Here is a 23,081-nt window from a genome sequence, read left to right on the forward strand (position 1 = left end):
ATATATTATCCGAACGATAAACTTGAAGAATAATTCGAGAAAAAAAAATAAGCAACGATGAACGCGAGGCTATATACATATATTTGTCGTCAAAAATTTGTTTCTACTTTCATGATTGGAGACCGCGGGCGCCAATCAATTTGATCACGCATACGTAATTCGAGAATTGGTTCCCTCGAGGCGACATTATCGAATAGGGCAGAAACGTTGTCGCGAAACTGATGATCGCCGCGATACCGGTGGCGATAATGAGACGCGTACCTTAATCGCGTTCCGCGCGGGACTGCGGAACGCAGTTAATCTTCGTTATTGCGAGCACGTCGTGACGTCGACGCGTAATCGTTATATACGGCGCGAGATGGACGCGAGCAATTTTGATCAATGTAACAGTTTCCTCAAACGAGCGGAACGCCTCCGAACCTGCTCATGCGAGAGCGCGAGCGTATATCGTTTACGTGAGTCAGTCTCGCTTAGGTCGAAAAGCGGTCCTCGTTTCGGGAACGAAATCACCGGCCTGAAGAGCGGGCATGCTTCTTGCTTATTTTTTCCTCAAAAACAGCCAATTTCGTGTAATCTTCTTTGCGAGAGCGGGGCGTGGCTCGGACCACAGGGATACTTTGGTAGGCAACTGCGACGTGTGTCATTAACCGAATCCTTCAACCGACCGTGGTCGGTCTCTGCTTCCCCCCTTTTCCAAGTTGAATGAATAAGTTTAGAATTACGAAGGTGCGGTCCTCCTGGACTGACCGTTAATGATACGTTAATGATACGCAATAATCTCTAATATATGTTACGTCTTCATATCTGTTATGAAAAACTCTAAAGAATCGAAGAACGTCGCTGTACGATTCGATTGACATGACGTTAATATTGGACACCGTAGACTTGTCGAGTGCAGCTTTTCTAGTGTCACGACGATTCTCCGGGATTCACGCATCTTTCATCATCATCATCATCTCACACAAGATACACGTCTGAGTGACCTAGATGTCCAGTAGTACCAAAATACTAAAGATCATGTTACATAGAAGCATAAGTATCTAATATTAAAGGCGACTCAAGAATCTCACGATCTTTTAAAATATTTTCTTTACATCTGTAACGCGTACGTGTACGTCGTACATACTTTGACGTCTTAATTGGACAAGAAATCGCCAAGTATCTCCGTCGGCGCGATCCGAGCTGCGCAAGAACATAACAACCGGGATGCAGGGCGTAAGAGCATTTTAGTACCGCGCTATTAAGCGGCTAATCTATTTTAAAATTAATGTCGGAAAAGAGCCGATGTTATCGCGGTTGAGACCAGTCTGTCCGGTTGGCGATTGTCGACCGGCAGCAAGAGCTTTCCGCGAGCTCTCCTACCGTTTTGCCGAACACGGTGCAGATAAACAAACACATCGCATCGATATACGAATCCATCTTCGCGCGGGCGTTACGCGTGATCAACCGTAAACGCGTCTTCGACTTCGATGAGGTATAGAGGTCCCATCTGCCGTCGTTACCCCACCGCCGCCCGGCTCTGTTCCCGCTGCAGAATCACCCTCCACTTCCGCCTGGCTTGGCAGCCACTCCTCTCAGCAGCCTCCGTTGATACTTCCTCTCGCGTGCTTGTATCTCGTCAGTCGGCCTGGAGCCACGTGCGTGTGCTTGCCCGAGTGGCTCCCGCACGAGCGACACATCGGAACAGTGTCATTTCGCGCCGATGAATCGCGCGATCAAGCTAGCCTACATCCTACCGCGCTTCCGATGACAGATGAACGTCTTTGCACGAAATTACCGGTGTAGAACGACGATTGTATTTTCTCGACGATTCATCCGTCTTTATTATCGAAGAATCGATCGATGAGGAAGCTGGCGGTAGAGAGCTTCTAATGGACTAAAAAGAGATATCAGCTTGTCGATGACATACGCGAGATAGAATAATAGACGAAGAACTCGGGGGGAAAAGGCTGAAGAGTAGCTGAAAAGCAGCTCTGCTGACTTATCTGTGTCAAGATGTTGAGACTATGCGCGCGATGCAATTAGGACACTAAACGTTACTCTACCTTATTGAGAAACAAATGTGACGAGATATTAATGGGATGCTCATTCGTGCACAACAAATCCAAGATCCAGCAAGTCGCGAGGAACGCAATCGCGCGAATCGAACGCCGACTCAAAGGAGGACCGAAATATCTCATCGCGGGTTCATCGATCAAGCTTATTACCGAGACGCGGCATGATTCGCCGCCAATACCGACGTACGTGCGGGAGAGTACTTCGGGGAAGAACAAAGATATCACCGCGAGCTGAGAGAGCGACTAGGTAGGCTCTCAAAGGTGAAGACAGACAGTCGGTTGGAAGTCGGGAGAACCTAAAAATATCAGCCGGTTCCGCGGTTGGCCGGCGCGGTGTGCGCCCGCAGCCCCCGTCACCACCACCACGTCGTATTCCACGCTGGACAATTTTACCGGCTGGAGAGAAGGAATGATATCTTCATGAAACAGGGCTCGCCTTTAATCCCGCGGATGGCGATTCGCGGTAAACGACTATCAGGCACGATCGTCGTTATTACAACGAGCCCGCCGACAGACCGGACATTCACGCGGAACACGATCGCGCCCCGTCTTCATCTGCTACCGCTACTCGTCCCCAACGTTGTCCGTCGTCGTCGTCTGCTACTGCTGTAAACTCATCGAAGGTAACGTCGAAAATAGCAGATTCCCCATTAATATCTATCGGCGTCTCCGCGACGTCTACCGATCGACCCTGATACGATCGTTCTTCACAACTTCGAGCTATTTATTCTTTCGGAGATGTTGAAGCACCGGGATAAGATCTCCCCTGTTGGTGCACGTTATTTAGGGAACCGAGGTATAGAGCAACGAAAGCGCTCGTATTCTTCAAGGGGTACAAACGTCAAGTAGGATCTTTTGATCTCGTAACGATTTGCACGCGAGAATGAGACGTCAAACGGTTTCGTTGGATACAAACTGGTTAAAATGCATGAAATGTATATTTTTTTTTTACATTATTCGTTTCTTAGCTGGCCGACTTGAACGCCGGCTGGAAGAGATATAAATCATGCTGCGCTATAATAGGAATCTTCGCGGCGCGTATAAAATAAACGGGTATACGATTGTTGGGGAATATCATCACTGAAGTCCTACTTATGATTAAACGCGCGTCGCGAACTTTTCCCATATAAAAGTAACTTCTTCAAATTCTGCAACTTTTCAAATAAAATTAATGCGATTCGCTTGAGTAATTACCTTAATAGATGCAATCATAGGTACCGCTTCTGGATAACTTCTGAGAAAGTAACCCGTAACTTTCTCCATTAGATCCAATGTCTTTACGCTGTATATTCACCTAAAGCCAGATCTATCTATATTGGGTTTCAGATCGAGTTCGGGCTTAGGACACGCAGTGTCAAGGCCAAGAGGCCTATCGTATCTCGCGACGGATTCGACGACGGTGGTACTCGGTCGGAGGATCGAGCCTCAGAGTCTGCCCGGGCTCACCGACGGTATTTCACGGCGCGGTTGTTTGAAATTCTTTGCGTGGAGTCGCGCCCGTATTTATAGACCCGCGTGTGGCGGCGCGTAGGGCCGCCGCCGTAGCCGTACACGAGCGTGCGGCGCGGGCACACGCGTTCATGCACGTAGGCTCTCCCTCGTCCTCCGTCCCGAGGGTGGGTAGGTAGGTAGGTAGAAGATACGTGTGGAACAGCCGTCGAGCCCGAGCCACGTCGGGCCCACGTTTGCAGGAAGCGAGCGGCAGCACGTCGCGATCATGACGCGATGCGTCCGCGACGGGAACACCACCGGACTGTCACGCCGACGAATGCGTCCCCGTCGCCGTCGAACCGTCTACGCTCGTCGCCCTGCTGGCTGCGATCCACCAATTCGCTTCCGGGCATGATCGCCGGCGACGCCACGATCTTTCGGGTCCTCGTCGTCCTGCTCGCCCTCGGTTACGCAGTCGCCATCAACGGCCCGGTGAGTACACATCGACGATATAATGAAAAGTATTGCAACTGCAAAATTGTAGTTCTTCAGATTTCTACATTAGTTTTTATCTCGGATTATTGTTCATTAGTTGCAACAGGAACAAAATGTTAAATGCAAAATTATTGTATAGTTTCATATTATTCTTTTAAATCATATTAATACATAACATTGAAAAATAAATATAATTTTAAAAATATACAGTTGCAATATTGTTTATTAGTAAACATACCTTTTTTTTTATTTTACCACATCTTGCATTCTATCGTCAATAATATAGAGAAATACTGATTTGAAATGATAATTAAGTTGAGCGCGATGAAGAAAATTTTAGATTAAACTATTGTAAAAGAAAAAAAATCATTATTGTTGATGGCAAAAACATGGAATGTATGAAGGCTGTAACGCAGTTTCTGCAGATTCTTGATTTGAAATCGATTATTTATCAGATTGATTATTTGAGTACATATTTTCGCGAAACTTAGAAGCTGCGTGGAATCGCGTCATTAGTTGGAGAGATTCTGATAATTGCTAACTGCAGCGTAGTGTGGGCAATAGTTTTCACGATTACGATACGTTCAGCCTCTGGGGATGCAGAAGTATCGACCTCGCATCATATTACGGGAAGCAAGGACTTTCCTGGCCGATCGATTATTGATCGTAAAATCGTTTAGTCAGGAAAAACGTGGTATTACGCGTATCTTGTACCCAGCTAATGCACTGTAATTTTGGATATTTATCGTGTACGAGTTTACTTAATTGGTTTGCCGAATCGTATATCTGGTAATATCTAGCCGCGGCGCTCAGTTAATACACACCGTAATTTCAGAAAGCGCGTGTAATCTCGCGCTTCAAATTTGATGTAGAATAAATTGATATTGACCTGAATAACATAAATTTGCGAAAAATTACACACTCAATCTCGAGTTTCCGCTACACGTATATAAGCTGCATGCTACAATTTTATATATGCCCGCTATTTACTCACTTATATCTTAATTAATAAACTAGAAACTTTGAATGCGCGTATAGATAAAATGCTTTTATATTTATTCAACGGAATCAAAGTCAAACGTTTTGGAAAAGGGTTTCGCATTAAAACTAAAATTGTTAAATGTGCGTACTTAGTACAAATAAGATAGTATTTTCATACCAAACTCACTTTAAACAGACCCGGATTAATGTAGTCCAATTTATCAAAGGTAAATTGGTGATTAGTAGGTAGATTAAGGAAGATGGGAAGGTTCAAGAGGCCTAAAGCAACCGATAAAGCATCGTGTCAGCAGGAACCTAGCAATACTAGCGCAATTACCGACCAAAGCGGAGAAACCTCGTTTTAGTTAAGCACGTCGGGATAATTACTGTAATTTCGTTTCGTGGCCATTCTTAGACTGCAATAATCATTTACAGTTTTCGAGGTTAATATGCCGACACGTAAACTAGTTCTATCGCTAGCCGACCGGTAATAACATTGCTCGAAATCCTCATTTTACTGTAATCGCCTACGATTTAAAAAAGGAGCTACGGTCCAGGCGCGGGAATCATCGAGGTATTTATATTTCGCAAAACACAAGGTTCCGTTACGAGCAAGGTTGAGGCGCAGACGCGCCTGAAAATTATATGAACTCCGCGTAGGATGAACGTCAGTTAGACAAAATACATCTTACAAGAAAACGCGGAAGCGTGAACTCCTTAAAGCCTCAAATGGCACAATTGTCAATTTATCTTACGCAATGTAGAACACGCATCGTGTTTGTTACGTAAAGTTCAAGTATGCGTTTTCTTTTTTTTTTTTCAGTCGTATAAATACGACCGATGCAAATACGATCTGCGAGATCGATCGCGGTATACTGACATCTGAAAAGTTTCGCATCGCGGAACACATCCGGCGATCGATGATTTTGTATCGAAATTTAGCGGTGCGCGCTCGAGTGCCAATTTTCACGCAGATAAAATCCTCGTCAGTTGTAGCAACGCGGGTTATATTTGGCCGGACGAATGCCACTCCGGCTCTTTCGATGCATGTATGTACGTGACGTTACGGCGTGCGTGGATGATATCACGTCGTAATCGGGTATCCGCGAAATCACAACTCGTTAGGGTTATCGTGCCCCAGGCACGGTCGTTTGGTCGATGGTGTCAAATAATTCTCCAGCTAGGCACACAATCGATACCGGATTTCCCGTGTCTTTCCGCTAGAGACGGAAAGAAAGAGGGAAAGAGGAAGGATCAGAATTCAGAACATTCGTACGAGCATGAACGATAGATAGAGAAACAGATAAGCGTGTATCCTGAGTCCTCTTATCCGATACGTTGAACTAATAAGCCAATTTATGACACGATCGACGTAAAGATATACGTTACGCCAGGTACTCTGTAGATATTGGAACTTGGAGGAGCGTACGCGCGCCGTTCCATTCTCGACTCCGCGCCAACTTGTCGATCATAAATTCGAGTTTGTTGAAAATAATCGAACGACGGATATTTGTTTCTCTAGTTTATCTTACGGCGATATCGCGATCGCGTGGTATTTGGAACGCGAGGTGTGTTTTTAGTGGTATATCTCCGCATTCATTTTACCAAAGGAAGGTCTGTTTATTGCTATGTCGATTATAGCTGACGTTTGCGAGCTAGGTAGGAAATCTCGAGGAAACTTAACTGCGCCTTCCTTTCAGCTCGTTTATTAACGTGCCCCGTCATGCAAATATTGCCGACAGGTTGGGCGCACTCTTCATATGACGTTAAGTGTCTTGACTTTTCCACCAAATAAGTTTAAATATAGTGTCATCAATCACTAAATTATAATATTTATGATATTCCTCGTATTTATCAAGATATATGTATGTTTTTTCTATGTTGATCATCTCCGCGCGTACATTATGCAACTTTGCTTAGTGTCTTATCGGGCTTTGCGACGTCAGAGAAGCGACTCGTATCAATACGGTGACAGCATAATCACGCCTGCGTAGTAATTCCTCCTTTCTACTGTAGGAAAGCAAAACAAGTTTTCCTGCACGCTCCTTGGCACCCCATGAAGAGCTCCTTGCATTCTCACCGAGCAAGCTCTAAAGCTGAAGAAGCGTCTTTCGCATCCCGGAGAGTTGAATCAACCGCAACGGCCGATTTTCCAATTAACAGCCGCTTCTCGGCATTAAAGCGAGTGTAGTCGGACGTTCGTGAAGGAGACGTTGCATCAATCGCTGAACATCTCCTCTGACTTTCTAACCGCGTAGGTATCACTCGTCGACAGTTGACCTCGGCCCTGTTGCATGTACCACGGGCACCCCGCGGTGAAACTTCCTGTCGCGTTATCCTCGGAGATGCTCGTGCAGTCCCCGTTATTACAACGCCGAAAGGCCCTGTCGGGGCATTCCAGCAGCTGTTTCCACTTTCCCGAAGAGGCAACCTCCGCCAGACATTACTGCGAATTTTGGCGCAAATACGCCGCGCCGGCAACGGAAGCTCGTCGATTTTCCAAATGATTTCTCCACCGTCACGTGAAGGATCATCAATCGTTCATCAACCGAGAAAACGTTCACCCGTAATTGCGCACAAAATATTACTAACGTTATATTAATCAATATTATTTAACGTTTCAGTATTTAATCGAGAACCCTCTTTTGTTATTTAAATCGATAGACGGTCTGACAAAATTTATATTGTATTTATCATTATATTAACATGAAAATATATCTATGTCTCATTGCATATTGGCAAAAATCTTTTTTCATTATTACGATATTTCTTTATGTATTGTAATTTTATAAGGTTATAGAGTCGATTCGCAGCAATCTGTTCGCGCTAAATTCATCGCGTTCGGCAATCAATTGTCATTTTTCGACAGCAGCGAACGTCTCGAATACCGCGTCTCAAGAAATGAGTACTCGTTAAAAAAAAAAAAAAAAGAAAAAGGCAAAGAAAAAAGAGCGAAGTCCATGCGCTGCGAGTTAAATCTCCTAATGGAGAAGAAGCCGGCCTTTCTTTCGCTTCATTAAGTTACGCAAAAAACGTACTGGTACTGCGCGTGCTTTTCACCGGCGCAAGAACAGCCGGGAAAGACTGGAACGTCTCGTTGGCACCCCGTGGAGAATCCTCTCTCTCTCCTGCGGGACCCTCCGGATCACTCGGCAGGTCCTTCTGGTGGATTCAGCTCGATTAGCTTCTTACTGTGTATCGTGACGACTACCGCGTGGAATTTCAGCCCGTTGTCCGGGCAGGAAGTATGTGAGTCCCGCGGCTGATAAAAAGTTGCCGTCATCGGGAAAAGAAACGTGGTACCACGCGGGATTGACGTGAAAGAGAGGGAAGTGCGAGGGGGCGGGTCTCGAGAGAGGACGAAGAGAACGTAAGAAGGACGTAAAGGCAGAAGAGGAGAATGTCGCGTACGGTTCCCTTTAGCAACGTCCTGAGACTTGCAACCGCTTTCGAGATGCATTCGTTTCTCTCTCTCTTTCTCCCTTTCTCTCTTTCTCTCTCTCTTGTAAGATTCTCGTCGCCCGTTAGGGCCTGTCTCTCCTCCGTTCCATCCACCCCCATCCGCCTGTCGTTCCTCATCTTCTTCCTCGTGGTTTCTTTGCCAAGACGACGCGACGTTTCACGTCGTCTGTGCTAAGACCGGCGATTCCATTGTCTCATCGTCGATGTATGCGGGGAAAAGCGGTCGCAGCGGAACGAATGATTAGAATTCAGCGATCGGCCGAGAGTTCAGTGTGTGATTGTCCAAGTCCGATATCACTGGCATCCGATACACACCACGGCTCATGACGCAAATTACTTGTCTCACGTTTGATTCACCGATAAGGGACGCATGATTCGCTCAAGCGAAGCCCTACACGTATGTGTGAATGGAAAATTTGCTTAATGGCATTCGTGTGTCTGTGAAAAAGAGTGAAGTTTAAAGAATGAAAGATCTCTAAATTTTTCATTGTTTCACAATCAATATATTTATAATATTTCAAGCAATAAATCATTCTTGCTTCATATCGCATGTAGCAAGTTTTATCTCGTAGAAAATATTAGAATTTTTAACGTCTCCAATTATCCTGTTAACGGATAATAACATTTATGAGTTACGCTTATAAATGGCATCTCTAAAAGTACAAGACAAGCGCGTAAAATTATGATAACCGGTTAGCACGATTGGTGCATTGCCGCACGTGACATTGTGCCTTTACTTTGGATTTAGCAATCCATGCAATGGAGTGGGAATATCTCGAAACGAGTTATTCCGGTATAACTCGTCTATGCACAAAGACCTGCCTTCATTAATATCGCATATTAACCGTTGTCCATGTAGGTTTTCTGCAAAATAAATACACCGTTTCCCGTAAACATCCTATTCGAGAAAGCGACACCACAAATTTCACCATCATTGAATAAATCCGCGTTAAAGTTAATTTCACAAAGCCCGATAACATTTAAATTAGCCTCGCATAAAAGATACAAGAACTTATTACTAAATTTATTACTAAAATAAAATATCTATCATGCATTCAGATATATTAGCGGATAAAGATATCAAGTCAACGACTGTATATTCGCAAAAGCTGAGAATTAAGATAAAAGCACGTTTCAATTTTATCACATCTAATAAAACAAAGATAGAATGAGGAAGCGATGACCACAGCTATTGTGATAGTTCCGCATAGAGAGCGCATCAATAGAATACTCGTAAAATTAGCCGCGGGTGCTGATGTATCTCCGCACAGAACCTCTCATACGAGCGAATGCTAGTGCTGACTGCCGAGGAACAATGAGGAATTACACTTCTAATAATATAAAGCGGTGGCGTACAGTGTCGGAGACGCCGATCCGGAAATAACCGTGGCCATAAATGCAAACGCGTATATGTGGAAGAACGAACGAAGGGAAGGAAGGAACGGCAGGTAAAAGGGATAGTTAGCGACGGTTAAAAGCGCTGCAGGTGACTCCCTTTGTTGTGTCCCTCAAACGATCGTATAATAACCAATTTGATCATAATGATCAGTTTTACGGTCTAAACTCCCATTTGAGACGCCAATGTAAATTAACTTAGAGCTCTCTTATTTGGAGGATTTGCGAAATTGCATGCGTCTTCCGACATTCTTATTTTATCGCTCTCGACAATGATTATTTATATTCGCAGAAAATTAGGCGACATTTATCTACAAATCTAGTTATGAGTTTATTAATAACGTGTGTACATACGTAACATGTTTCCAGTGTAAACGTATGCAAGATATATAACGTATTTACGATGCGTAACGAAAATTGATACTTGATAATTGGATCCGGTCTTAGGAGAATTGCATCACTAAGAACATTTTTAGAAAGTCAAGGTGATTAAAGGAAGAAAAATAAAATATAGAGAGAAGCGCAGTCAACCTTTCGACACGACGACACGAAATGATACGTACTTATAAATTAACCCTGCATATATGATTAATGGATGGATAGTAAACACGATGGTGAGATTTACGCGATGATAAATAATTTTATCAAGATGCGATCCTCCAAACGAATATCGATATTCACAACTGCGACGATGATACTTGATTAGAATGTTGTTCGCGGGAATATTCTACTTAAACTTTTATCAGTGTCACAACGACTCGGCAAAGGTTTATAATTTATAACGTCCACAGAATGTCAGATAAAAAAATTATTTTGTCGCGTTAAGTTACACATACATATTAAACAATGGAGATGATAAGTTAAGTGACACATTCTTACCGCAGAATTGAGAGATTACGAGAGACGTCTGTGGATGGAAATTTACAAGAGAAACATAATAGAGAAGTAAAGTCGTTATTGTGGCTAGTAAATTTCTGCACACTCTTACTCTCGCTAGAAAGGCAACTGAGAAATTATGTAACATGTGACATATTAGACGCATAATATTACCGCAAACGGATCAGAAGGGAAGATAAAGACCAGGCTGCGGCGAGTGGTTCAGTTACATCTCGCGAGAGCTGGGAAGTGAAATGGTTCACGCTTCTGAAGGTTCGTCCATAAGGAAGCCGCTTTCGTTTTGGACAATGTCGTTCGCGGAATAGACGACGATTTTTCAGGGCGGGCCGCGCGTGCGCGTTTATTGCCGCTATTAAAAATCTAATTAAAGCGGTATTTACGAGCTCTCGTAAACCTCGACTCGAAAGGATATCGAACCCTCTTATATAAAGTAAGAAGTGGCGCAAAAAAGAGGAGTAACGTTGCGTTGTTATGCTTGGCGATGGGCGATGCGTTGCTGAACGGGCTGCATTTCAAGGAGCATGAATTGTTCTTAACAGCTATCGATGCAAACTGCACGGTATTATTGTACTTTACGACGCTGTCTATTACTTTAATCGATTGTTGGCAGAACAGAATAAACGCTGACGCGTGATTATGAGTTGCGGCCCCGTGTTACGATTCTAACATTATTCATGCAACCATCGTGACAGTGTCGCAATGATCATTCTGTTGTACGCGCAAGCATACTCCTGCGATTATGTCTCTCTATGAGATGGCGAACTCGAGTCAAATGTCCCGCCAAAATAGCACAGCCGTAATTTCTCTTGAGAACAAATGAATGAGTGCGCATTATAACCGTTAGAACTGTGGAAAATCATCAGCACGACACATTTTCACTAAATGTCATGCTGGACGTGAATATCAAAAATTGTTCAAAAATTATTAATTGTTGAAATATTGATCTGAAATTATATATATGTGTGTGGAATTCGAATTAAACCTGTCGGCAACTCTTGTAAAAAATTATAATATTCAACGCGTTTTGGTATTTTAGAAGGTGTCGTGTTTGATTCGCGAAGTTAGCCCACTTTTTCAATTTCTATTTTTTAATATAAGGAATGCGGAACTCTTTTTGTTTGTCGGGAACTGTAAAACTATAGAAAATGCTATTAAAACTCTTAGTATTTTTTTGAAATTCGTAGAATATTGTGCCAACTGCCAACTTCACAGACGCAAAAGCATGAACGTTTTCAATATAACTTTATATTATTTAACCCTAATGTGAGTGACGAGGTATCTGCGGCGGGTACTCGCGTAATTAAGGTGTTAAACAACTTTTGATCCCCCCGTCTTCCTTGTTAAATCAATCTGTCCAAAAATAGTGCTAAAATAATATATTTATTGATTTAGGAATTCTCAGAAAGTTGCAGCCCTCTAATGCGACTAAAACATAAAAAAAATTTAGTTTTTTTTATGTTGTCAAAACACAAAATGTACCCGGATACCTCTTCTCTTATACATAAGGGTTAATCTCTTTTCAATTTCTTATCTAACAAAATTCTTGTTCTCCAAGATATCGAGTAAGATTAACGAAATCTTAGAAATCGTCCTCTGATCATAACAAACGCAACATAAACGGTCTTCCGATTGTACGTGTACCATAAATCAGATCGGAAACTCGCCATAGCGAGCATTCCGTTGACAGCGCGGCGAGACAACAACCGGGGCCACGAGATCCCACATTGAATTTGTAGCAACCCTTCGCTGAAGAAGTCGCAAACCATTTTCGGACATTGAGCAAACTCCAACGACGTTACCATCTAGGGAAGTGTTAATTCGTGAAACGGATATCACTCTTTCCAAATCTTGTCTCTCGTCTTCATAATCCATGCGAAACTACTTGCGAAAATTTTTCAAAGCTTATCGTAATTTTTGAGATTAATATTACTGCAAGTTATAATTTTGACGTTATATATAGTTTACTTTTCGAATAATAATTAAAAACGAATAAGTTACAAGTTGAAATATGGAAACACATTGATTTCAGTGAAAAATTATTTATCACAGACCGTTTAATTTAAGAAACTGTAAGAGGTATAAGTGCGAGATTATGTCGATGAAAGTGCCACCAATGCGTCAATCTCGTAATATTAAAATATGCGCGGACACGGTGGGCAGACCGGCGATATACGATACCATCTAAGGTATAGCTCAGGCGTTAGCTCGTGAAGCTGCTTCCGAACCTTTCTTCGTCTACCATCCAAAACGGCCTGCATCACGTTCCTTCGTGCATTCACGATCCAGATTGGGTTAAACGATGATCTTGAATTGTCTGCCATATCTCGAATGCGCTATTGTTCTTAACCGCTTAGCATATATTTGCTATTTTTTTCCATTCTGATTTTCTTTCTCATTTTCATAATTAATCTTGTGTCGCAATGATTTTTATAGACATGTTAGAATTCTCTATTTACCAATTTGCACCACACAAATAGATCTAAGGCGAATTATTCTTCCTCGTGGAAAAAACGTAAAGATATGGACATGAAATAAACAAAAAATAGACGTGGAGATATTACATTATCTCAACGAAAGATATGAAATTGTCCGAATTGCAAGAAATATCAAAAGAAGATCAGAAAGAAGATTTAAAGATTTGATTGTATATAAACTACTTAGCAAAGTTGATTTTTTTGCGGATATAGATTCCTTGATTCCTTGATATTCGTGCCGTTCTTACATAGATCTCGTAAAGGATTTTTCAGACGATGGAAGTCGCATCGGCAACAAGTAACATGCTCTTCGACTCTACCCCGCGGAATTGTTTTCCCTTTTAGCGGCACAAACTTTTTGCGCGATCGTCACCGAGATGCAAGGTACCGGCACGTCTCAGCCTAGTTTGGACACGCTAACCTTGCCGCATACAAATTTCTCTTACTCCATTTGTTGCCCTTTTCGAGCTCGCTTTTTCTTTCATTTAGCGTTTTTCTATATCTTGCGTCCCTTCTTTCGGCAAGTAATTCCGTACTAATGAATCATCATCGCCTATTATCTATTAAACAATTTCGTTGTTTCGGAATTGTTACCAGACGAAATATTATTTTCACGTATATTTTTCGCGATATACGTCTCTACATTAGAATATCGCTTTGTTACGTTTGATTAATGGTAATTAAATATTCATGGGGCACGGTCGAGAAATCCGGTTCGGATACACGTGTAATTCTGTTAACCTTTCGATAATATTCAACGTGTAGGCGGTATCTCGAAATACATGAAATCAATTTAATGATCTGGTAATCGTTTCGGAATCCCCGAAATGTTTCAAGATTCCAGTTGTTCAAGATTCATCTGCGGTCGCAGTCGCAGATTTGTTTGCATATTTTGGTTAATTAATGCATTGGGCGAGCACAATCTGAGGAAAGAAATTTAACTGAAAACTCGTTCGCGCGCCTTCACAAAAATTCGCAGCGGGGCACGACGGTATTAATTTTAAACCGTAACCGTTTTCAAGGTATCTTGTCAGTCAGAAATCGTTCCTGTCCCGGTCTTTAAATACCAAGTAATGATAATCACGATTTTCACACGTTGAAAATGAATATTTAATTACGGTTGTATTTTGCTTAAGGAATATTTGTTGGAGACTACCCGGAAGAGCGTGCATCTCATTGAAACTTGTTAAAATATTTTTATATTTAGTAAAAACATACACATTCGACTTATTTGCAGACTTATCAAATTGATACATCTACAGTAATGTCATTCTTTTTTCTTCGAAATCTATTAACATATTTTCTGTTCGAGATTCTCGTAGGCAGCGTAAACTTGAAAATTTTAGATAAATATTATTTTAGTTTAGATTCATCATTTTCCAAAAAAATATCACCAACAAGTACTAAATATACTTAAAAATAGTTTAATTAAGTTTTGAACTAAATAAAATATATACCAATAAAATATATTTCTTTTCTTCCTTTTACGAATTCAATATTAAATTTCTTCGAGGCAGTCTCGGTTATAGGTAATCGAATTTTATTATTTCAAACGTCATAGGCAGTAGGCTGCTAAAAGGATGTTTCAAGTGCCATTTTGATCGCGCCTGAATTCATGAACCTTAAGTAATGAATCATCGCGATTGCGATCAGTACCTATTGTTCGGAATTTCAGAGCGAGCGTAGATTTCGAGGAGCTTCAAGAAGGCGCGACGGGGAAATGACAGTAATTTTATATGCCTACGTACTCTGTCGACACGGTGACATCGTGTAACGCATGATTAGCGCCGTCGGCGATTACGTCGCGATGCTATTACTAGCAGGGCAAATTGAGTTTAATGTCGCGACTTGGGCGTTACACAGCCTTGGAGCATAAATGATAGAACTAGTAGAGTGCTGGCCAGGCCGTATCTATTAAGTCTTTCGGTCTAGGACAAATAATTTCAGAGCATTTTAAGGTAATCGTATCAGCATGCAGCCGCCGTCGGCACAGGAGATGTGTCAAGTGACGACATAATACGACGTATAATTCTCGCTGATGTTATAATCTTTTCGGCAAGGTCGAAACATGAAACAATTACAACTTATCAATTCGTTAGAATGTCTAATCTAATAACTATCACAGATTAATAAATGTCAAGGTTCGCAATATATAACGATATGTTGATTAAATATCGCAACAGTAGCACTCGAAATAAATCGAAGAGTGTATATTGTAACATTATAAAACGGAATTTTTATTTAACATAATAATGAAAAAAAATCTAGATATGAATATTGTTAATATTGTTAATTGTATTTAAAAATTCTAGAATGAGGATAAGACGTTCGTCTTTGGAGTTAAAGGCAATGTAAGCTGCCTCCATTCGATTAACCAGCCGCTTGCCGTAGAGCGTTTGCCAAAGAACAGTAAGTGTATGTGCGCCACTGTTTTTCCATAAATTTCCTCGTCCTGATCGAAAAAAGTACTTTCTTTCAATTTTCTCAATTTTACATACCTTTTTAATATTTCTGATATTATCTATTCCATTTAACATTATCTATTTTTTCACTGTTCTCTCTGTCTGTTTAATATTATCTATTCTCACATGTTAATACCTTTATACAGAAGTGACAAAGCTGTCGCATTTCACAAGCTGGAGCGAATGGTCGGTATGCGATCGACACTGCACGCAAAATCGCGTCAGGAGGTGCCGATCGAAAAACGATTGCGGGACCACTGTACTTAGAGTAAATATGCAAACTACATAATTACGCGGTGTCATAAATGGATTTTCGATTAACGGTCTGTCACGATACAGGAGGAACGTGGTTGCGAACATAATAGAGAAGGTCGTCGAAGGCGATGCAAGCAACGCCAACGCCGGGGACATCGACGAAGAAACGAAAGGTTTCGCGTAGTTCAAGTAAGTAATGAATCGCGATACGCGATAATATCCGATTTTCGATTGCTAATATGTGCGCGCGTTTTCAACAGGTACCTAAAGAAGCAGAACCTAGGCATGGAAAGCGAAAAGGCAAAAATACCAAGGAGCATTCTGGAAAGCATTATGGAAAATGGAGTAAATGGTCACCTTGCACGAGACTGTGCACTACTCAACGTCACAGGTATTACAGAAATTCGTAGATTACACGCAACTAACATTATAACATGTGTATATTTGTTTTGATCAGATGGTGCAGAAAGCCGGGCATCTGCGGGCGCGACGTGATACGTGAGAGCGCCTACTGCTACGTCGAAGGTAGCTTCTGCCAAAGATGGATCCATCGGAAGATCCGTGGTAGCCACGAAGAAGACGGCGATGGTAAATATACTCCGACAACGCTGGATATTGAATACTAATAACAAAAAATAAGTAGTTACTATTTTCTAGACTTGGTATTGGACGAGTTCGAACTCAATCCTAACACCGTGGATAGCTTCGCGCCGGAGAAAAATTCGAACGTTTGGAAATGCGGGGTGGCGAACACCCATAAAGGATCCAGATTATCATATTTCACGCGAATTATCGGCGGTCGTCCGGCCGCACCTGGGAGCTGGCCGTGGCAAGTGGCCGTGTTAAATCGATTTCGGGTATGCTCGTGACGATAAATATCATATTGTTACAAACAACAAGTAAGAAGTCTCTGAAAAATGCCTACAAATTGTCGGGGAAAAGAAAACGGTTTTATATTGTCTGGACCACAAAATTAATTGCTTTTCTTTTTCCAGGAAGCTTTTTGCGGTGGGACACTGGTATCCCCGAGGTGGGTATTGACTGCCGCGCATTGCATTAGAAAACGCCTCTACGTTCGCATTGGAGAGCACGATTTAACGGTGAAAGAAGGCACGGAATTAGAGCTTAGGGTATGTGTCGCGTACTCCGGAGCTAGATCGACGATTTCATGCCGCCGCTGATTAATTCTATGACCGCGTAGGTGGACTCGGTGACCATCCACCCGGAGTACGACGCCGATACCGTTGATAACGATGTGGCTCTACTTCGTTTACCAGTTACCTTGACCCCGTCTCCTTCGAGGGGAATCGCATGTCTGCCCGCGCCAAAGCAGCCCTTACCTACGAACCAGTTGTGCACCATTATCGGCTGGGGCAAGTCCAGCGTGACGGATGATTTCGGAACGGATGTCCTGCACGAAGTTAAAGTATGCAGTTTCAATTTAAAAAAATTTGATTACTTAATAATGCAATACAAATGTCAAATTAAATTCTAGGTTCCAATAGTGTCCACCGAAACCTGCCGAGAGGTCTATGTGGATTACAGAATTACGGACAATATGTTCTGCGCGGGTTATCGCCGCGGTAAGATGGATTCTTGCGCGGGTGACAGCGGGGGACCTCTGCTCTGTAGAGATCCTCGGAAACCCGATCATCCGTGGACAATTTTTGGTATCACTAGTTTCGGCGAAGGTTGTGGCAAACGCGGGAAATTCGGTATATATGCCAGACTATCCAATTACGTGCGTTGGATTACGAAGGTGATGAAGCAGACGGACGATTACACTTAGGAAACACAGCGCGTATTATATGTATAACTGTATTATAACTGTAATTAGTGTTCACGCATAAACGAGCATAAAAGTGAAAAATATGTAGGCAATCGAGATACAAATTTCAAGTTGTATATCAATAAGATAAAAAATGCAGAGCTATACATTTGAAAGCATTAAATGTAAAGCATTAAGTATAATAATGCCGTAACCTGTTATTAAATTGCACATTTCACTTTCTTCAAAAATATGTTTGTATAAGAAATCAGGGAAGAAATATAATTTTCGCAGAAATTATCGCAGTCGATTACACGTTTTTATATTTTTCTTTATTTATCTTGCGGTGACGCAAGGTAAACTTGCCTTGGTAGTCACATAGTCAATTAGACATTCTCTTTAAAGTGATTGCCAACGTCAAGATTATCTGACATGGCACACCGAAGATGTGTTTACTTACCTTTGGACCACATATTGATGATTACATATTAAAATGATATATTGATAAAGAAAAAAAAAACAGTTATACGATTTTTATTCTCAAAGTTGCATTTGTTTCATACATTTCTAATCTATCTTTTTTCCACTGAATGAGCTCGATAGATAAGAAAAGCGCAATACAAAAATTAAACCTTTATAACTGTGCGATGCATCTCTGTGATTTCTTTAAAAATATAAAGGAAAGCAAGGAAAATGTAAAAGGCGAAGAAAATGAGAGATTAATCGAAAACACTATTTCGATTGCGTTAGCAGAACTCTGTATGTGGCATCGTAGTCTAACACTGTGCTGCCATCTTGGCAATCGCATGGACTTTCCTCTTCAACGATACGGGAACGTCGATCATAAAAGATCACATTATATTATGATAATGAAAAGCGAGATGTATCTTAAAAGTAACAATGTATAGTACCGGAATATCATTAAGCGTATTGTCGAATTATTTCAATTAAATTTACATTTCGAAAAATCCATCTCGGGATGTTGTTCCATGAACCTAGAAAAATTCAGTAATTCAACAATTAGATCAATATGTGGACATTATGTATAATATATCATGATAAGACGAGATATTTTCTTACTTTTTGATGACGTCCTGCTTCTTCTGTTCATCGGACGTCGGAAGTCCTAGTTCCTTCTGCCTCTGATCGTACATCATTTTCTCCACGAGACCTCTCGTCTCTCCATCGAGATCAGAGAGTTTACTAGGTTCGGGATTCACTTTCTTCGTGCTAATTTCTGGCTCGCTTGTTACAACATGTGCCCACCACTGCATCTTATTCACCTGCAATCGGTTAACGTTAGTTTCATTGCCGATGATAAAAAGTACTGCAATTATTACACAGATTAATAAAACTAATCAATGTACATATATGTATATATATATATATATATATATATACAATATAATAATTATATCATTAACAGTATCTTGATTTTTAACGCGTATATCGACATTTTCATCTTTTATTTACACTATCAAAATTGGATTATTGAAGATGACTTCCATCTCTTTCTCTCTCATAATGTATCCCGCAGATCAATTATAATGTGGTGGCCGCGTGTGCCCCTATCAAAATGGCACCACACTAATTAACCGCGTTTTCTCTCGAGCGATCGACCGCGCCGACCGAAAGATATAAACAAATTCGGCAAAAATATTCATCGCTCCGATCGACGTTCCGACGATCTCATCGGACGACAAGAGCTAGGCGGGCATATACACGTGGAGTCTCACCATCGCGACCCGTAGAGAGTCGCATGGTAATTTTGGGAACTCATACTCCACACATCCAACCATATACTCCTCTCCATCATCCACGATCGACATCGACATACGTACTCCCCAAAATAATATACTGTTTCATGAGATCAAGTTCTGGATAACGACAAGCAAAATTACGAAATGTTTACATAATAATCAGACACGAAAGAATTAATTGGATAAGTGCTTAATTAAATGCTACGGTTCGTATATATCGAAAGACATGTTGATCTGCCAGATTCGTTGTCGATCAGTCATGCGTATCTTAAATCTCTGCAACTGGGCGATCTTAGAATCACCGTTCCGGCAAGGCCGAGGATCGGCGAGGCCGCAAAAAAATGCCACACGGGTGCGGACGCTACCGCGCCTGTTATGTGCCCACGACTCACCTTTTCCAGATTAATTAGCAGTAGTTTTCCGTCCTCAATTACCCAAGTAGATTCCTCGAGCTTGACCTCGTGCGGGAAATCCCCAGCAAGAATTGGCGGATGGCCTTTCAGTCCGCAGCTCAGGTGTTTCTTTGCGATCGACACGACCACTTCTCTCGGTCTGACCGAAAAGTTTACCTTTAGCGGCACTCGAATCTGTAAAAAGCGCAACTTTTATATTGATATGTTCCCTCAAACGCGTTTGTTCACATGTGGCGCCTACGAAACTCGCATGAAAAGAAAGCTCGTCGAAATTTATTCATGGTATTATAAAAACGAGAAAGAGAATTATTTCTATTATATAAATATATGTGTGTATTTGTGTGGAAAAAATTTGTCTGAAAAAAAAGATAAAGAGGAAAAATTAATTAATCAATCATCTATATGTTATACAACAAAAGTCATGAAATCTTAATTTATTTCAAAAAAATGCATCGTTATAGATTTAATAAAAAATTACAATCTTTTTGGCTGTTTTAATAATTTCATTAAAAGAATAATATATATTTATATATTATTTTTTTATATTCTTATAATCCTTTCCTATCTTTTAATCAATACAATGAATTTGAATCGATTTATTTTCACGTATCTTAAAATAATGACACGTAAAAACTCAGCAGACTCTCATGGTCTAGTTGATATGTCCAAATAAAGAGAGAATGGCTAGAATGACGGGGAGGGTGAGAATTGTTCCCAGCTCGTTCTGCACGGACGCGTTTTTTGTCCTTCTATGATTACGATCTCATTGCAGATCATTGTGATCCGAATCACAGCTCGTGACCTCGGATTTCGGAAACAAAAAAATCGTAATTTTATTTTGATTTAAATGACCTCAGAAGGAGACCTTGAACGTTTGGAGGGTTCGCGGGGGTACTCGAATCTTTCGAGCGCGAACTGGAGGTTGAAAGGTGCATTGTAACGATTCACGAAGCGAAATGGCAAAGGTTTGACATTCCTGGGACACACCTCGTTAACCGCGAAGAGTGCCCGCTTTAATTGATGGCAGGCATACGCGGACCAGATCTTGGCTTTGGGTCATTGCCAGTTCGAAAGGGTCAAGAGTAGATCGATCACGAACGTGAATGTCCGCTTTATGCGAAAGCGTTCGAATCTAGAGTGTCGAACAATCGCTTTTCTATCGAGTCATACATTTGCACGAGTCATCTGAGTCAACGTCAAGTGAATGAGAGCCAATAATAGTCAGTAATTTCACATTCATTAAAACTTAATACCGCGTAAACGTATGCCAACTATTAGAAACATGTTATGATCTTGAATTTTTAATTTAATTAGCTTATCGCGGACAGTCGTCGTATATCCGTTTGGACCTTCAGCCTGATGTAAATTATAAAGTGAATAGCAAAATTCATTAACATATTCATATTACTCCGTCGCGACGGAGTGGTTTCTATATACGCGCGTCAGACTTACGTCTCTGTATTTCAATTCCAATTTGTGACGGGTAAACAATTCAAGCTGCTTAAGTTTATTACGCATGCAAATCCCGTTGCATTATCTTGAACCTTCTCTCGAAATTTATCGTTCCACGTTACTCAGGTGACAAGGTGAGGTCTCACGCATTTACGTAATTTTCGCGCTGCACGGCTCGCAGCTTCGCGCAACTCGCGGCCGCGTAACCCGTCACTCGCGACACGATCTTTCAAGTTCCGTAATTAGCATTTGGGCTATCAATTGAGATTATGTATTTATTTCGTGTATTTTTACTTATAATATTTTTACGATACGTCGGTTTCCCAACAAGGAGAATATAGCGGCTCGTATACCACATCGCGATTATCCGACTCATCTCGTAGTCGCTCGTTCTTGGATTTCCAGAATGACGACGTGGCGGCGGAGCCGGGTGCACCGGTGCGTGGAAACGGATCATGGCTACCGACTTTGCGCCCGACGTTAACAAAATGGAATATCATTATAAAAGCGGCACCGCGAGAAGGCGAGGAAGAAAACGGCGGTAAGGCTGCTCACTTCGCCGAGGTCTACCCTAAGTAGACTGTAATGTATACGCTTTAATAATCTTCGAGACATTTGTGGAATCCTCGCTATAAAGTCAATGTAGTAGTATAAAGTTCATAAGTTAGTGTTAGAATTAAGAATTTATGTTATTATTTGTTTTTCGCAATCGCAATGATACTGCGTTTCTTCTTTAAGCTTATTTGGCAATGTTTTCACAAACAATGCTCTAAAGCAATGTTATTTTCTTATCCCAATACATCGGTTTTTGCTACGATCGAATTCAATGTTGCCGTCAAATCACACATGCTATATAAACGCGGTTGGCTTTTTATAATTTAAAAATTAACGTGCAAAGATCAGCTGTTCTTACGTGTATTATGATTGGTAACCACAGCTGTATTGACACAGCTTGTTCCCTGGAGTTTTTGCCGAGTAAAGAATTGATCTCTGATTGTACGAATAAAGATTAAAAGCATGCTTTGCGTTCAAATAAGATCGCTTCAAATAATCTCAGCACAAAGATCCTCGATTTCTTTCGTATTTGCTCTCATAAAATTATTTTATTCCGAACGCCTATAAAAAATCGTATTAAGGCCGGTATTCATAGTTGGTTCTTATTTCAAGACCGTGTTAAGTAATGTCTTAAGATGCTAATACGGCTCTGTAATTGGCTTATAACATCTTAAGACTGTGCTTAAGACGATCTTAAATATAAGATCTGATTATGAATACCGGCCTAAGATATGAATTTTAAAAACATTACAAAAAATATCGTTAGTTCATTGTTCACGCATTTCATCGCTGTTCTTATTTTAACCTGGCACCCGTATAAAACAGACGTGTCGTATTGATGCTGTTTGTAACTGCAAAGACTTGCGAAACTCGTTCTTACCATCGCGTCGAGATCATTTTTTTAAACGTACATAAGCTTTAGAAATGGCATGGAAATTGCACATTATACAGATTCAATAGTCTCGAAGTAGCGGCGAAGCTACGTTCAGGATCTCGGCATTCGATTTGTCGCTGCGAACGAACGAGCGTGACTTCGAAGGTTGTTACGGCCGCTTGGCGCCTCGTTCGTGGATAACCGATTTATTTGGCGCTTCGTCGAAATCCTTGATACTAAAGAATCGGCTACGTTCAATTCGTTTGCGCAACCGAATAGTTCGCTCGTTACTCACGGTGTCGAATAACGCATAACGCATCTCTTTTCGACGCGCGAGATCTCGCGACGAG

The 23,081-nt window shown here is 41.4% G+C and overlaps 2 protein-coding genes across 2 annotated transcripts in view; one reads left to right on the forward strand and one right to left on the reverse strand.

Annotated features, from left to right (window-relative positions):
* The first annotated feature begins 1,605 nt into the window (after positions 1 to 1,605).
* LOC139781709 (coagulation factor X) lies at positions 1,606 to 17,987 on the forward strand. The gene is made up of 11 exons (XM_071720592.1): positions 1,606 to 2,680; positions 3,384 to 3,980; positions 15,505 to 15,601; positions 15,801 to 15,922; positions 15,994 to 16,098; positions 16,170 to 16,300; positions 16,367 to 16,497; positions 16,567 to 16,766; positions 16,905 to 17,039; positions 17,111 to 17,335; positions 17,405 to 17,987. Exons 2-11 carry the CDS (start codon positions 3,783 to 3,785, stop codon positions 17,696 to 17,698), a joined length of 1,638 nt encoding a protein of 545 aa, XP_071576693.1. The 5' UTR covers positions 1,606 to 2,680; positions 3,384 to 3,782; the 3' UTR covers positions 17,699 to 17,987.
* A 208-nt stretch (positions 17,988 to 18,195) lies between these two features.
* The window catches only part of Nudc (nuclear distribution C, dynein complex regulator), a 79,209-nt gene continuing 74,323 nt past the window's right edge, over positions 18,196 to 23,081 (reverse strand). Inside the window, exons 5-7 of the mRNA XM_071720594.1 lie at positions 19,830 to 20,024; positions 18,758 to 18,960; positions 18,196 to 18,672 (exon numbers count right to left, since the gene is read on the reverse strand). Of these exons, the coding sequence (XP_071576695.1) occupies positions 18,621 to 18,672; positions 18,758 to 18,960; positions 19,830 to 20,024 (450 nt within the window). The 3' untranslated portion in view covers positions 18,196 to 18,620. The remainder of the gene's footprint in view (positions 18,673 to 18,757; positions 18,961 to 19,829; positions 20,025 to 23,081) is intronic.

The sequence above is a fragment of the Temnothorax nylanderi genome, unplaced genomic scaffold (assembly GCF_030848795.1).
Source record: "Temnothorax nylanderi isolate EJ_2023f unplaced genomic scaffold, tnyl_v1.0 TNYL_tig0356_pilon, whole genome shotgun sequence".
NCBI lineage: Eukaryota > Metazoa > Arthropoda > Insecta > Hymenoptera > Formicidae > Temnothorax > Temnothorax nylanderi.